This window comes from Parasteatoda tepidariorum, chromosome 10 (assembly GCF_982258835.1).
Source record: "Parasteatoda tepidariorum strain Cologne lab strain chromosome 10, Ptep-v5.0, whole genome shotgun sequence".
Lineage (NCBI taxonomy): Eukaryota > Metazoa > Arthropoda > Arachnida > Araneae > Theridiidae > Parasteatoda > Parasteatoda tepidariorum.
The window spans coordinates 91,292,195-91,309,586 of record NC_141764.1 but is presented as its reverse complement, the minus strand read 5'-3'; the positions used below and the strand labels follow the sequence as shown (position 1 = coordinate 91,309,586).

Sequence of the window (17,392 nt, the reverse complement as noted above, 5' to 3'; positions counted from 1 at the left end):
TTCAAATGATGCCCAGAGATTCTTCTGTTTGTAATTTTACAACCATCAGCATCCACAAATCGGCTGAGGAGCGGTTTGATTGTGAATTTTTATTGCGGCCGGACGCTTTCTTAAAGGAAAAAGCGAACCTTTTTTTTTCATTTCATTCCGCCCACCCAGAATATTCTTTACATTTTTCATTTCGGAGGTACGAAACTCGTAAATCTCAAAAGTTTTCTTCTTTGGAATGGCCTTGGGTACATTGCGTGCATTTCATTTATTACCCTGCAAAAGAAGAAGAAATTTTGTGATTCCCATTTCGCCCAGGAAATAAGAAAGGCCAATATGAATTGGAACTGGACGCTTAGATTGTTAGGTCTCGATGAAACGAGGTTTATAGTTATCGCTTTACAAAATTTATTCCGAATGCTATATTTCTTCTAGAGTAAGTTCACTAAAAGAGGGATTTTTTTTATCATTTAAGAATCATAGCGGACTATTAAGGAGTACTTTAAAATCTTCAGTCTCAACTTTATTACAGCAATTTTGACTGAAAAAATTGTTGCCTAAAACCATTCTGCATTGTTTAAACTATATCTTGAACGGGTAAAATTTTTGAAAAAAGGATCATTACACAATTAAAAGTTACGATAAACAATAATTTTCTTTCTAAATGTACTTCTAGTGGAGCATAAATGAGATAAAAAAGTGAAAAATTGAAACATTGATTATTTAAAAATTAATAAATAAAATCAAAGTCTAAATAATGTTTATACATTTTACCAATATATTGTTATATAATGAAAGAATGAATAAATATATTTCTACAAAATTACGCAGATAAAAATTAAATGTAGTAATTTTTATGGATAAACTGTGAAGAGTATATAAAGTTATGGATAAACTTAACTATTTTAAGTGTCAAACTGAACTATATAAAACATCATACAAAAACTGAAAATTACAAAACGATGTAATAAATTGTATTGCAGCTAATACTGCTTTCAGAGTCAACAAATTAATTACTACACATAGAAAAATCTATAATAAACTGAAATTCCGATTAAGTAATTAAGGAAAATAACCGGAAGGGACAGCTGTAATATTTGTGACACAATGCACACACTATTTATCTCAAAATAAAGGGAACTTATTAAGTTCCCTTTATTTTTTGTCTTCTTTAAAGCATTATAATGAGTACTTTCAGAAAGATAACACAATAGTTTGATATTTTTTTCTTCTATTTACTCCTTTAACTTTTTTTACACATGCTAATAAAAGATAGAACCGTTTTAGTCACATTTATGTTTGCCATACATCTACATTGGTTGTTCTTGTAGCAATAAATGTTATGGATAAACTATTTAAACTAAACTGTACAAGACATTATGGATAAACTGGCAAATTTTCAATCAGAAGAATTTTCTCTTTAATTTTCCCCAGTTTACGGACATTGCTTTTAGTCAAAATAGAGTTTGCTTTTAGTCAAAATAGATATAAATTTGCTTCGGTTATTGATAGTTTATAGCAAAAACAACTATAAATAATAAGAATTTTAAAATGTGTCTATATTTATTTAAAACATACAAAATTGAGGAAATAATCACGAGAAAAAAATGTTGGGAAAACATAACAATTTAAAAATATGTTTAATTCAGTTTTAATTACTGAAGGGGTTATAGTTAGTATTACTAAGGGATATTTTGACGTGGTAGAAAAGGTTATATGTCTATAATTATCATATGCGTGATAGTTATATAATAAACAGAGATTTCATAACATGCAGACTCAAAAGACTGAAACAGATTAGTTAGCAACTTTATATAAATAATACATAGCGCTTCCAAAGTTTCTTTTTTAGTTAGTAATTTAAAGAATCACACGTCACCCTACTTTACAGTTATGATATAGATACATAGTTAACTAATTCCTTGAAAAAACGGATCCAACCATTTTTAAATTATTTATTTTTCTTCTAATCCACAACACAAATAAATATTTAATTTCTGTACTTAGGCCCATACAGTTAGACTGTAATCAAAAGAAAAAATATATATGCTGGACGTTATACTCATGCAAACAGAACACGCAGAAGTGAAAATGACAGGCCTATGAATCACCAGTCATCCTTCTTCGGAGAGTCAAAGTTCCATCAAATAAATAGAAATAAGCAAAAAAAGAATGGAGAAAAAGAACAGATTCTCAGCTGTATTGGAACCAGGACCCATTGCAGAACATCATCCAGACAAAAAAGAGAGGCAGAAGTTTCTCCCAAACAAAAGACGAAGAGACTTGGATTTATTTAGGCGCCATGAATTATTTATAAGTCCAGGTTTTGTTCCATTTAGGTTGCCGGTTTTTCTCCCTTTCTTCTCTAAAACTCCTTTTCCGTTGTTAAGAAAAACACTCCGGCGATCCGTGGAAACGCTCCGGAAGTGAGCAAATGGATCCTGGAGATCATGTTCAAAGGTACAATCTGGTTGCTGACATGCGATAGCTAGGGTCGATAGCGTTTGTTGATGTTCACCAAATACAGTACCTGTCGAATGCTTTTCAGATTTATTTATTTATTTATTTTTTTGTGTGTTGCTTACCGTTTCGGAGCTTTTTTTTTATTGAATTTTGCGAAAATGTTTGCTGAGCAAACTTCAGCTCTGTGAGGAAATTCACGTTGATTGATTTCGAGATTCTGGCAAATATAAAAATAAAAAAAAAATGTGAAGAAAAAGGCCTACAATGTAAGTTGTGACAACTTCTGCGTCAGACACGAAAATTGGATTTATGATTGCATCTATTGGAAATGTCAAAAAACGGGATGAAAAATATTAACTTAGGTAAACGAATGCGTAAAGGGAATTTTATTTGAAGAAGAGTTCTGTTGCATTAAAAATGGCAGGCATAGCATTCTAAGTTTATAAAATTTTTCTAAAATGTACATTCAGAAACGAATTTCTATTGACAAGTTACCGATATTTAAAATGAGACTATCCCACTGTACAGACTATGTATTATATCGTAAATATTTCCTTAAAGAATATTTTCTTAAAGAAATATTTTCTTAAAATAAATTATAAAAATGACTAGAAGTTATTTCAAAAATTCATAGCAAAGTAAATTTAAATTTATTATGCAATGATTTAATAAAAAATAACAATAACATAAGTTGATAATTTAGAAACATTTAAGTTCACTTTTTTTCGAAAGAAACAATTTTAAATATATTTTCAGAATGAAAGCAAATTTCGTAACTGTAAAATGTTTATGTTTCTGTGAAATTATTATAAAAATGTAATAATCTTCTAAAGAAAAAAAAAACAAATTAATGTTAAAGAGATTAGCAATTTTCTATACAATACGGCATGTCAAAAGGATTTATCATTTAACTGTATTATTTGAAATGGCTTTATTGCTTAATACCTAGACAATATAAAATTGAAAGATACTATAATACCCATATTGTTATTTAAAATCTCTCATTGATTCAGAACTCATTTGCATTTTAATTTGATAATAAATTGCATTTCCGTCTTTTTTTTCAAATGCAACAAACTGCTTTCTTGATGGTTTAATAAGGAGTTTAAATCCATTAAATATATTTAAAAAAAGTAAGTATTATTTACGTGTTCTGAAAAAAAATATATTATTCAGGTAAAATGGTAATTCAATTAATAAAGTATTATGTATCTGAATAAATATTTTAAATCTTAATCTTATATAAAGTGTTTTATGCCGTAATATCGAGCTGAATTTTCAAAATTTTACTTTGTATGTAAAAGCAATTTTAACGAAGCATTTTTGGTATTTTTTCTTTTAGTAAGCGTTAAATCAAATATCGAAATTTAAAATCTCTTAAAATGATCGTACTTTTTTTAGAATTTTACTTAATTGTAAGGAAACTTTATTATAAAGGATTCCGTAATGAGGAAACTTTCTTTGCTATTTTATAACGATGAATAGGATTATCATAACTTGATCTCTTAATCACAAAAGAACTAAAAGTCTAATTAATAAATAATTCTTATTATTACATTTCAGCTTATTTATTTCAATTTTAAGCAAATTAATCATATTTGAAAACTTAATAAATTAGGTTACTATAATATATAATTAACAGGTTTTTAGAGTTGTATTTAATTCCTTTTTTAAACCCATTTCTCTGCAATTATTATAATTGATCTAATGATCAATAATGAAATAATTATAGTGAGATCCAAATACTTGTAGATGTATGCTTTAACTCTACTTATACAAATTTGATTGAAAAAATTAAACCTTTTTTCAGATTTAAAGCTCGCCTCAATGTGGAATCATAAAAAAATCACAGAGCAATTAGGGCAGAATAAAGTTTATAAAACATTGAAATAAAGGAAATAAAATCAATATTTTTTTCATGTTTAAATTAAAGCAATAATTAGCTCATGGTTAGATTATTATTCTATATTTGCATAAAACTCAATGTAATAGAAACAGAATTCAACTCGATGTTACAAATCATAGAGAGATCAAATTTCTACATTCTAACGAATTTCCTCACAATTTTTGAAAATTTACGACACTAAATTAAAATTGCTGTTTTCTGAATCATCATAAAGTAGTGAGCATTTAAAGTAATAAAAACTGCCAGAATTAAAAAAAAACTCATTAAAGCAGCACACCTAACCGCAAAATTATATTGATAAGGACTTAATATTTGATTTATTTACATCTACATGTAAATAAATCATAGTAATGAATATACAATGCAGTGAGCAATGAATATTTTAAGTAGTAAAATATTTTTATTAAATTCAAAATAATACAAAAAAATTCAACTCAATATCAATGAGAGATAAAATTTCGATATAACGAATTTTTTCGCATTTTTTAAACTTTCGAGACTTACATTAACAGAATAATTTCTAACGCTAAAATAATAATGCATATTTTTTTTAAAGTCCTCACAACGCAATGGGTATTTTCAGTAATAAAAAGTGTCACAAATCAAAACAAGATCAATTGAAGTAAGACACTTAATCGCGACATTATATTGATATTCACATAATATTTGATTTATTTACAAATAAACTAGGTTAACGCAAGATTTTATAATAGACAGAAAAGATAAAAACAAATTTAAAGCAAACCATAAAAATTATAACTATTTGGATGCAAAGAACTCAAAGAATAGCGCTGTAACAATTGCTTTCCGCTTTGCTCAGTTCACTGCTTTTTCCGTTTATATGGTATTCCACAGAGTAAAGATAAAGAAGAAAATAAATAAAATATAAAAGATTTAATTTTGGTGACACATGAAGTGTGTTTCCTTTTTGGACAATGAAAACCCGACGGTAACTGACTACAGCCTTACAATAGTTTATATATCGTCACACATGAAAGACATTTATTGCTTAGTATAGCTATATCACAGCTATTCTAGTCTAAGTTTTTGCAGAAAATAAATGATTACGTGACTTCAACGATACTTTTATTTATTTTGTGAATATTATATTGCAATACTTATACATGCAATTGTCAATCAACGGAACAATTTGATTTTTCTTTAATTTTTTAATTAGTTTTCCATATTTAAATGCATTCAGTCAGTATTTCTAGTGAAGCGTTTTTGATACTACTCTGTGGTTTGATTTTAGGATTATTTTATTGCAAACCATATTCATAGACCGGACACAAAATAATATTATTTATAAAATAATGTGAGTCCTTGGAATTTTTAAACATTGCAAGTTTTTAGGTTTTTTAGAAAGATTATAATTCAAGCTTTCAGAAATAACGCCTACTGTATTCGAGAAATATGCACTAGTATATTGTTTATTATGAGCAAGCATGTATTACCATATAGTACCAGAAAAAAGTTTAAGACTTTTCCCTTTCTTTGTAACATTGCGTAGTAAAATTTCCAATTATCGATACAAATAGTATTTTTCGCTCGTGTAACATTTCCTTTAAAGTCTATCAAAAACTAGTTAAAGATATACATAAAGACGTTGGGTCAATTTAGTAAGTACGATAATAATTCATAATAACTTGAGTTATTGTTAAAATATATTGAAAGTTCATTAAGGAACCTACAAATTTTATTTAAATTCAACAATACGAAGCTCGTACAATTTTTTGTGAATAAATTATCCCGCTTTCTGAACTTTTTGGTTATAAACTTAGATACATTTGTTTGGCATAGATTTAAAATACTATATTGTCTATACTTTTCTATACTTTTCTATCTATACTTTTTGCAAAATCTCTGCCTAAATTTTATATTAAATTCAAAAATTCATCTTATTCTTAACTATTTTTCAGCCCTAAATATCTAGCAAACTTGAAGTCTGTTATAAATTGAACATTATTATTAAGTTTTAGTTATTGTAGAATTATAACTAAACTGAACAAGATTTTTCTTAAGGAATATTGACACTATCAAGGGAATACTTTGTAACTGTACAAAGTTTCAGTGTATGGATTTAAATTATAACAACAAAGAAAAAATCTAGCTGCATGCTCAGGAAATTTGGACGCAAGAGGGATTATTCTTGCTTTCTTAAAATATGTCACTACCGTTTAAAAGTAAGTACTATTAATGCTGTATAAAAAAAAAAAGTTATTAGAGTAATTTGAAAATAATAGTGAATTCAGTTTGCCCACTTGGGATGCTTTTTCAACTTTAAATTGTTGGAAATCATAAAATGCTGCGAATAGTTAAAATTAAAACAAATACAACACTGTAGTTTACACTGTGTCTACTACTTTTTAATTAAATTGATACTGGATTTAAAATATTTGGAAGTAAATTAATGCGAGTTCAGATGTTCATTTTTGAATTATTTAAATTTTTATTTGATAGTTTTGTTGGCTGATATCTGAATTATTTAAAGCTTTAAAAATATATATTAAACTATAAATAATTTAATAAGAAATTCAAACTTACCTTAGGCCATTAACGAAGAATTTCTCAGTTATGTAATCTTTGCAGTTAGAATTTTCAAAGGCTAAATAAAACTTGTATTCTTTGTCAAGCATCCTAAAGCATTTATGGGTTAGAGTTCTTGGACATTTTTTGTTCCCACAAGATCCATAGATATCTACATCAATGTGCTGTCCAAGCTCTTTAGCATATTCTAATCTTTTATTCTTTGCATTGCAGTTCGAAACAAACCAAGCAACTGTCTTCGATTTATTAGCCGCGTAATTGCGATTTTCTTCGACCGCGTACTTCTTTTGACCAGAAACAAATTTAATGCTGGAGTTATAGGGGACAAACTTTTCGTAAGGTGCCACGAGATCTGAATCATGCCTGTAAGTTGCTGTCCAGTTGAAGACATTCTTGAGATTCTTAAAAGCCTGTGTGTGAAGAGGACACTCGAGCAAGAACAAAATCCACACTTGGTGCGGTTTTCGCTTGTAAAACGGCCATAAAAAGCGGTCTTTGAAAAAAAGTGCATCGGCTTGCTCTGCATCCTTTAAAGATGTTGTCAGCTCGCAAGTATTAACAGGGCATTTATCTCGTAAGAATACATTTCTTCCCAATGGTAAGTCATTCCATCCTCCTTTACCAAAATATAATAAAATTTTTTTGAGCTTTGGTTTCTGAATAGATGAAGATGATGCTGTTAATGGCAAAGCTGCAGAAAAGTTCCAACTGGAAGTATAATTTGGCGGCACGTACATAAGCTGCTCTACAATGCGGTCGCCAGAATCCTGTTCTGGCCATAGCAAAGGTTTAGCATTCATTGAAATCGGCTGTGGTCTCACACCACCACCTTTCATAAACCAGAGTTTTACAATAGTTTGATTCTGTCCAGCAACAGATTGGAGTGGTCCAGCCATAATATTGTCTCGTCTTTCAATTTGGTGGTGATTGGGTGCGTCAACATGCCGATAGAAAAGTTTTTTATAATCTGTTGTCTTTTGAGTTCTAGTTGTTATTAGGTCTGATGTTTGGTGGACCCAAGGTGGTGGAGGATTCTCAAACTTTGGTCTACGCCTAACACCGGTTTCGAAAACATTTGAGAAGAAATCATGCTCTGATTTTGGAGGAAACAATAATGCCTGCTGAGAACTTGAAGTCAAGTTTAGAATAAGGAATGTGGATGATATGACGATGATAATGGTTAATAATAATCGTCTTATGCGTAGTCGAGGCATGTTTTAGAGATGAATTTATAAATCATGAAAATAGATCTTCATATGATATATACATGTATAGAAATTCTTCGTATCATTTTGATGTTGATTTTTCTTATCTTTTTACCATTTCTTAAATTCTTTGGTACATGCTATATAGCAAACATTTGAACATCCATCTGAAAATAGAAAAACAAAATAATAAATATTTAAAAAACAAAGGGTTTCAACATTTGTATTATTCCAGTCAAATTATCATGAATGGTTACAAAAATTAAAATAATTTCTATTTTTTGATATATTGTACTGCCACAGTGATTAAAAGTCCAAGCTTTCCAATTCTTCAGACCATTGCGTGCGTCACCATCTTAAAAAAAAAGCTTTTTTTTTTACTCTATTTCCATTTTTTTCTAAATATCTACTTAAGTATTGAGGCTAAAAAAAAAGAGCAAATTGCCATTTTTCATTACAGTAAATTATTGACAATTTGAGTCCAATGCAAAGTTATACTGACTGAGGTTGAGTTTAATGAAATGTATTAAATTTAGTAGGTATTGTTCGATTTCAACTAAAAGGTGAACTGTACGATAAGTTTTATCAGAATAATAATTGTAGTAAAAATGTTTATATAAATATAGATTCTACATACAATATTGTCGAGCATTTTCAATGATTTTAATTATTAAAAAAATGCATTAAGAATAATGCATACATATTATACTGCTCTATCTCGCAAAATATTACAGCTACAAGCTTTGTGATGGTCTAAAAGTGTAGGCAATTTAGTAAAAAACTGCAACTTACATATTTTTTGTGACGCCAATACATTTGGGGATAATTAGAAAATAACTGGAAAAGGGCTGAAAATTCATTCGCTTTTTTTTCGAGATGGCGACGCATGTGGTGGTTGGAAGAATCTGAAAACTTGGATTTTACATCTTTGTACTAACCAATACAACACGACACAAAAATCAGAACTACCCTAATTCTATTAACCGTTTAAGAATATTTTAGCCAATTTGACTGGAGTATATGACGTGTTGCAAACTACAGAAAAAGCAAGAATTAAAAATACAAATTAATCGTCTAATGTTATTTTATTTGCTCACCTTATAAAAATGCTTTACAGGCGTGATCTGTATACCTAAGTTTGCATATAATGGATAAGGTTTGAAGCCAGCTAAAAGCTTGAGAGATTATGAATTAAAAACGTTAAAATGACAAAATTTAGGTACTTATGGCAAAAATGAGATTTATTTTATAAGAAATTTAAAGCGCAACGCATTAAATAAAATTATAAATTATATTCACAATCTTGTGCTGCCTTTTGCCTCTCATTTGTTCACAATATTTCAAACTTATAAGGATATAAATATATTCACAATATTAATGATAAAATTTCCGTAAAATGTTTCATTTAGTGATTAAAATTACCCAATTTAATTAAATAATTATATCTGGTGCCTTTTAAAAACCGGCTAATGAATAGTTCTTTTATTCCGAAATAACTAAGGGATAAAATGACACTACAATACCCTACAACGCTGAGTTAATCGAAAATTTCAAATTACTTCTTTGCTCCCACGAGACAACTTGTAAAAGGCTTAAACAAAACCGAAAACAAAAGGGTTAGTATTTCCCCCGTTCCGTTAAAGAATGTCTGGGTATTTTTAAGAAGCAAAGAATATTTGTGAATAACAATTCCCCGGAAACTGCTAATGTTAAATACTTGTTTCTCTTGCCAGTTACGTGTTGGGTTCACTAATTACATAATCGAAATCATTGTTTTGGGTTGATTAGTTTTCTACCGATTTTTGTTTCTTTTGAGTTACAGAAAAGACCGGCATTTGAATACGGGTTTTGAACTTGCGTCTTCATAAAAGGAAAACTGTATCAAGCTATATATAATGAAGCACGTTTTAATTATAAATTTTGTAAGGGATGTTTGTAATTTATATTTAAGTAATGCTATTCTTGAACAACAATGGTGTGGCTTACTGATACAATATTTTGTCACAAACTCTGTTACTTATTTGCTCTGCATGTTTGTTTTTGTTTCATCAGAATTCTTATTACCATTCAATACGGCAGTCTTACTAGAATCTTCTTCTCCGTGTATAGATGTGATGATTTCATTAAAATAAGGTTTTGAAAATGTAAAATATGAGAACCAGATTTTTTTTAAATTAGAAATGTCATTAATATACAGTTTGGTAATTTTGCCCGAATTTTTCCCTGTATGTCAAAAGCATTTTAAACACTGTGAAACCACCATTGAGAGTGTAATAAAGAAAAGTTATTTTCTTGCAATTTATTTCTGAGCAGAGGGTTTTAAGCGTTTAGACGACTGCGCACTTCATGTCTATATAGATATAAAATATCTTAAAGTTTCTTGTGTAGAAATAAGTTTTCAAAAGAATTTGAGGTCATCCTAAACACATAGATTGAAACCGAACCCTCTCATCTAGAAGTTCTCAAAATACTTCTTTTCAGGGAAAAAAGAAAAGGTTAAAAAACTTTGAGCAGGAGAAGAAAAAAAATGGAAACCATAAACTTCAATATCTAAACTGCTTTCTCTCTTGCGACGGTAGACCGAGATTGACAAACTTGAAATAGAGAAAAAAAAAGGGTAAGCTATACATTTTAGGCTATAAAAAGAATCGATCTATTTCAGAAGCAACTATACATTTACAGTAAAGAAATTTTATTCTATACTTTCCTCTAGCAGAATCATTCAGCAACACATTAGTTTGATAGATTCAATTTCCTAAATAAGATTTTCACCCATAAAAGGGACATTCCGCTTCAGAGCCCTGAATTTTTTTTAATGACATTTTTTTTATTATTAACTCCACCAATACTAACTATTTGATCGAAAACTTTGCACGTAGTGTAACTATGTAAGTATGAAATCTTTTATGAAGGTGTCTGGGGAATTCCATTTTCTATTTGAGAATTTTTAAACATAGCTTAAATTATTAAATATTGAAGTAACTGGTTGGGGGTAGTATTCATAGAAAACACCAATAACCCATTAATCTAATCAAAATGCCTCATAATCTATCGAAGGGAATTTATATTTCTGCCTTACTCTTTACATTTTGCCACTTACAGATTTATAAATCCAACAGTACAATTTATACTAATTATAAATTTTTTAAATATTTCTGAAAATTATAATTCCATTCAACTATTTTTTTTTAAATTTCATGTAGTTTACGGAAATCTTTTAGCAAGATTTTTTAACTGTATAATGACAAACAAAATCTTTAAAGCTCAATTAGAAAAGAAATATTTAAACTATGATTTAAAAATAGTTAAATCACACAGTACAATAGTTACCAGCCTATCTGTAATAATAAAATAAAGCCTTCGTGTGACTGTCTTTCTCTGTTTATCTCTCTCTATCTCTCTTAATCCTGAATCGTTTGTTCTTCCATCGTTCTAAAATTTGGACAGTGGGTGAAAGGACCCTCGATCTTTAATTCGTCCGAAATTTTCCATTAGATTGTTTGGGAAAAATATGTCAAAAATGGAATTTTTTGATTGATTTTGCATTATAACCATTCTTTTCAACTAAACTATAGATAGTTCTATTTCATTTTTCAAGGAAGGTAACATCATTGATTTTGTTAGTTTATAGCTCTTCTCATTTGAAAGATGAGTTTATTGCTCGTTTTTTTTAACAAATAATTATGTGTTATTAGTTACATCAGATAAGCCCAATGATCAACGTAAGCATGGTAGCATGCGCGGACTACATCGCAAGTTTGTATTTCAAAATTTATTTGATACTGAGTGTATATTTTGTTTATAGTTGAATGAAAAATAATAATTGAAGTTAAAAAAAAGTTATTTGCTTTAAAAAAATTGCCAGGGAAATGATACTAATTCAATAAAAAGAAATTTAAGAAATCTTCATTATATGATTGATGCCAATGATGATTAATTAATTTTTGATCGCCTTCCAACGAGATGAAGCGGGTTCGAATCCCGGTTCGATTCCGATGGCTGATCGATACGAATTCAGCATTCCAGCTTGTCCCGACCACAATGATGACGGAAAATACCCTCAGTGGTAGATGGATCGTGGGTTAGAGTCCCCTCGCCATCAGGCTAACTGTAGGTGGTTTTCGTGGTTTTTCTCTCCTTATAATGCAAATGCGGGTCAGTTACGTCAATAAGTCATTCACGAAGGCAGATTTCTTCCAATACTTGATTCAGGATGTTCTTGTCTTCTGGATTGGGTTCAAAATTACAAGGCTACGGAGTTTAACATATAGTAGTCATAAACTCAAAATTTGGTCGTCTGTTAAACGACGGTTATAAAATCAAATCGGTACTAAATAAATTAAAAAGTAAGTACAAAATGAATTGTACTAAATTAAAAGAAATGGTACTGATTTTGGAAAAATAAAAAATCATGATACTATTATTGACGCTAGTTATATTTAATTAACTTAGGTAATGGGTACTTGGTGAAATAAAAAAAAATCTATGAACTAACAATCAAAATTAATGAAGAAAAGTTACTTATTCGTTTAGGGTTATCTTAAAGTATTGGTATATTATTATTGACGCCAATGGTGCTTAATTTATTTCGGTAATAGACACTATTATTACTAGCATTATGGTAATTAGTGCAGTTTTAATCAGTACCAAATACACAAATATAGGTAAAAAGTGTTATAGTTGCATGTTTAGAATCTATTAAAACTGCATCAATATTTTGCAGTTTAAATAACGATGCTGTGAAATTAGTTTTTACTCCCTTCGAAAGGAATGAGTACCAGAGAAAATTGTGGGATTGTGGTAAATTTTGACAATCATGAGTTGGCCTCGAGCAACAACAGCATTATACCAAATGTTATACCAAAATTATTATATCCAGGATTATCATTTAAGTTATTATTTTAAAAGAATATCATCAAATTTATTAATTGATTCCTTTTTATACCTTTTAGATTTTCATTTTGGTAAGTAAAAAGTTGGTCTAGAGCAATAAATGATTAAGCTGCATTAAAGTTTTAGGTATCATTTATAAAAGTCACTGTTGTTTTTATGTGGTACATTGACACCAATCGTGTTTATTATCAAACATTATCAAATAAAATTAGTATTCTAGTCTTAAATTCCATGGAGAAATAGCCTTAATTACTTCCTAATGATGAAACGTTTACAAATTTTATAAAGCAACTACATCATGGACAATAAATACATTTTTTTTTTAAATAATGAAGAAATAAACAAAACATTTTTTCTCACAAACAGCTCCCTATTGGTACATTTTCACTCGACTGGTAACACGGACGTCCACTCAATTGGTAAATTTGAAAAATGTTCATACTTTTTATGAATTTTAAATGATATAGCATCGATAAAACTATCCTCTTTTACTATAATGTATACTTACCGAGTTAAAAGCCTTAAATGAGAAACTTTCTTAGTTAGGGAACATGTTTACTTCCATTTTTATAATTTATACAATTAGCAAGAAAATTCAAAAATGTTAAATGCCTATTTATCACAATTATAAGCAAATTAGGTTGAAGCTTATTATAATGTTTCACTTTCGATTTATTTTCTGGAATGTAATAATGAAAGAATCTGGAAACGGTCACTCGAGAAATACACACCGGATCGGAAAATTTAAAATTGTCACATTCAATATATTCTTAAAAGCTATTCAATGATGACTAACTTGATCTTTTATCCTCACTTTCCGGAGGTCAGGTGGGGCAACTTTGAACTTATTGCACTTTTTTTTTAATTAAGGATTTGGATTCTCCAGAAAATAGTAATTCTATTTGAGTGTAGGTTTATACATTTTGCTTCACAGATAGCGCTGTAACAGAGGAAAATCAAATATGTTTACAGGCTGTTTAAAATGGCGAATCTCGAGCCCATCAGCTAATAAGAGCAACTATAATAAAAACACGTTTAAAATATTTAATTGATTTTTTTTAAAAAAAATTTTAATAAAAAGAATGAAACATTTTTATTTATTTAATCTTATGGATCTCGAGGAACCACCACTTTAAACAGTCTGCAACTTATTTTAATTTTCTCGGTGCAACACCCCATGAGAACACAAAATTTAAGCCACAAATCGAGTTACTTTTTCCCAAATCTGCAATTAAAAAAATAGAAGCTCAGATTTAAGATTTTAAAGTAGCCCTCTCACCAACAGGTGGTGGGGTGAAAGATCGAGTATAGTATCATTGGATAGCTCTTAAAAACATATTGAATGTATCTAGTTTCGCTTTTCCGATCTGAAGTATATTTCTCCAGATATTTGAACATTTCTAAACATTTTTTTTACATTCTGTATATTCCTTAAAAATATTATAAATGAGTTTAGGTACCTTTAATTTGCTACACGTAAATATTTGACATTATAAATAAACAAATTATAGCTGTATTTAAATTTACAATCTCATTTTTCAAAAAGCAAAAATCAGATAAAGAATAAAGAATAAATAAATATTACTTTATAGAAAAATTCGTCGATTACTGAAAATATTCTTTACAATTATTTATTTTTAAATATTTATTAATATTTCTATGCCGACTATCATAACATAAAAAGAGAAACATTTCATGCTTTTCTATTTATGTCAGTCCATTAGTTTTACTTACATATATTCAGGGTCGCGTATTCAGTGAGAAAATCTTTAAATTAGACTGCACATAAAAACTCTAATATTTCTTTTAAAAGTAAGTTTTCTGTTCCGTAATAAAAATAATCAGTTTTAAAAACCTTCAAGGAATTTAATCTTTACTATACAATTTTAATTTAAAAAATGGCAAAGCAGTGTGTCATTAGTTTCTACGTAGTAGTTTGTGTGTAACTAATGGTTTTCCTTACCTTTTTTCTGATCTTTTATTTAGCATTTTTTCATTCCATTGAACTATTTTTTGGTTTTTTTTGCTAAAAAATCTGTAGACATCCATTTTTTTGTTGAGATATTTTGGAAACATTTTTATAGCTTTAATGACTTCCATTAAGGCCTGAGGTAACCTACTTAACATTAAAGAGTACATTTAAGAATATTTGTTTAAGATTTGTGATTAATATTTTATTTTTTACGTTACCAAAACATGTCTTGAAAATAGTTAAAATTTAAATCAAAGTACTACCACGTGAGCAAAGGCGTTTGCAACAGATAGGTGGTGAAACAATTTGGTTGGTTTATTGTTTAAAACTAAATAAGGATTGGAGAAGGGGTTACGAATTAAAATATTTAAATAGAATTGTGCAGCATATTTGGCTTAGTTACCATTAAAGTTTATAAGTTAGCACTGCCAGAAAGCCACCAAAGTTGGTTAGTATTGTTTACGAGTCCTGATAAAAGAGGAGGCATCAAACAAATACCGATTTTATTGATAAGAATAGAAATAATTAATGAAAAATTTAATCATAAAGAAAATTAGGGTGGCAGCAAAACAGAAAAATCAGGGAATTTATTACACTCAAAAAGTCTAAAAGAATAAATTCATATTTGAGGTTCCTAAATCTTCGATTTTTTTTTTCAAAAAAATTTATCCCTTAATAAATTTTTTTAAAATTCTTTAACTTCAACTCGAATGGTAAGTGTTTTGTATTATACGTTTTTTTTGTTTAAAAATAAAGTTTAATGATAAGATTTATGTTAATAAAATCAAGAAAATGAGATAAAGTAAGTCCATCAGGGAATTTTGCTTTTCTGAATGCTTCTGACCATTGCGAAGATGAAAAATCTTTTTATCGCATGAAAAATTTATAAATACACTCCGGTAAAAATAAAAGCAGCGATTAGCTTGGCTCACTTATTCGTATATAATTCAAGATATTGTGATAACACATCTTAATCCATTTTCCGTTCTTTTATTTAACAAGCATTAATAGATTTTTCACGAAGTTCGATGAACTGTTAGGATGTTTACTGCTTGTTTTCAACATAAGAAACAGTAAAACACCGTGAAATTATTTTATTTTATTATCGAACTGTTATCATGCATCAAAACTTTTTCCAAAAACTAGAATAATTTACGTACACATGAATTTACGAAACGAAAATAAATTAGGTAAACAGTTTAGGTGAAAATATGAAAGCGTAGAACTTAATGGTGGAACTTAACTTTAATATTCCGTCATGATCGATTGAGGTGAAAGATGAACACATTTTCAACGTTAGATTATGGTAATAGCGATATTACAGCTTAGTTAATAATATTCAGGCGAGTTAGTTAACGGGTTTAAATAGCAAAGATTTCCATAATGTAATTATTGTTTAGTTTATAATCGTCAGATAAGTTAGTAAATTGCTTCGAAGATGGCTTTTTATTTATTAAAGTTGTTGTTTATAAGGAAAATAAAAATTTATCTCGTTTTTTTACTTTCACTATTTCAGCATTAGTACAAGGGGACTATGACTGAATTTTCAGATCCTAATAAATTAAATTTTTTTTCTTAAAAAAAGTTTTCAGAAACGTAAGCTCGTGACATTTTTTCAGTTAGGAAAAAAAACTTTATTTTATTTTGCTAGTAGAATTATTTTTTTAAATGCTACCAACGCTTAGATATACAAATGCTAATTTAAAAAAGTTAATAATAATTTAGGTATTTGATAAACAAAATTTCAGACACACCAAAAAAATCAAACTACAGTCGACATTTTTAGATCCCGCAAGCAATCAGAAAAAAACGTGAATGATAAAAAAGCTACACTTGACTATGAAATACAATTATTACCAATCTGATGTAGTCTGATACACAATAAAGCTTCTATTAAACTACAGTAACCGCGAAATACTTAACTACTAAACTGAAATAGTAGACTAATAAAATTTGCATTAATATGGAATCATAAGTTTTAAGTGTATCAGAATATGCTGACAATAAGAAATGAAAGTATCTTTAAAGCCTAGTAAATTTAGTTTATGCCCGAATTTTACCCCTTTTCAGTTGAGAGGAAATGTTCTTTACTAGTTTGTATAATTGCTTTATAATTGAAAATCATAAAAAAAAAAAATAGTGGCAAAATTACCGTGACGTAAGGTAATGAAATTTCTGGTAATGAAAATCAAATTATACAGTTTTTAAACCATTCATTTGGTAATTTTCCGTTCTTACGTAATGGTTTACCAGGAATCTAGTTTCTAAAATTGTAACACTTCCAACCACACATTTAATAACAAAATATGAAACTGAATAGTAAAATTAACCAAATTAATGGTTTTTATCTATGGTATCATAATAAAATTACCGAATTTTACCAATTTTACCAAATTTTATCGAGCATTATAAAAGCAC

At 28.5% G+C, this 17,392-nt stretch overlaps 1 protein-coding gene across 3 annotated transcripts in view; it reads right to left on the bottom strand.

The window, feature by feature from the left end:
- Window positions 1-17,392, bottom strand: part of LOC107450737 (core alpha-(1,3)-fucosyltransferase) — a 156,012-nt gene that overhangs the window by 50,223 nt on the left and 88,397 nt on the right. For all 3 annotated transcript variants that reach the window (XM_016066611.4, XM_016066612.4, XM_016066610.4), the window contains one exon: window positions 6,902-8,276. In XM_016066611.4, coding sequence (XP_015922097.2) covers window positions 6,902-8,118 — 1,217 coding nt within the window. In that variant the 5' untranslated portion in view covers window positions 8,119-8,276. The remainder of the gene's footprint in view (window positions 1-6,901; window positions 8,277-17,392) is intronic.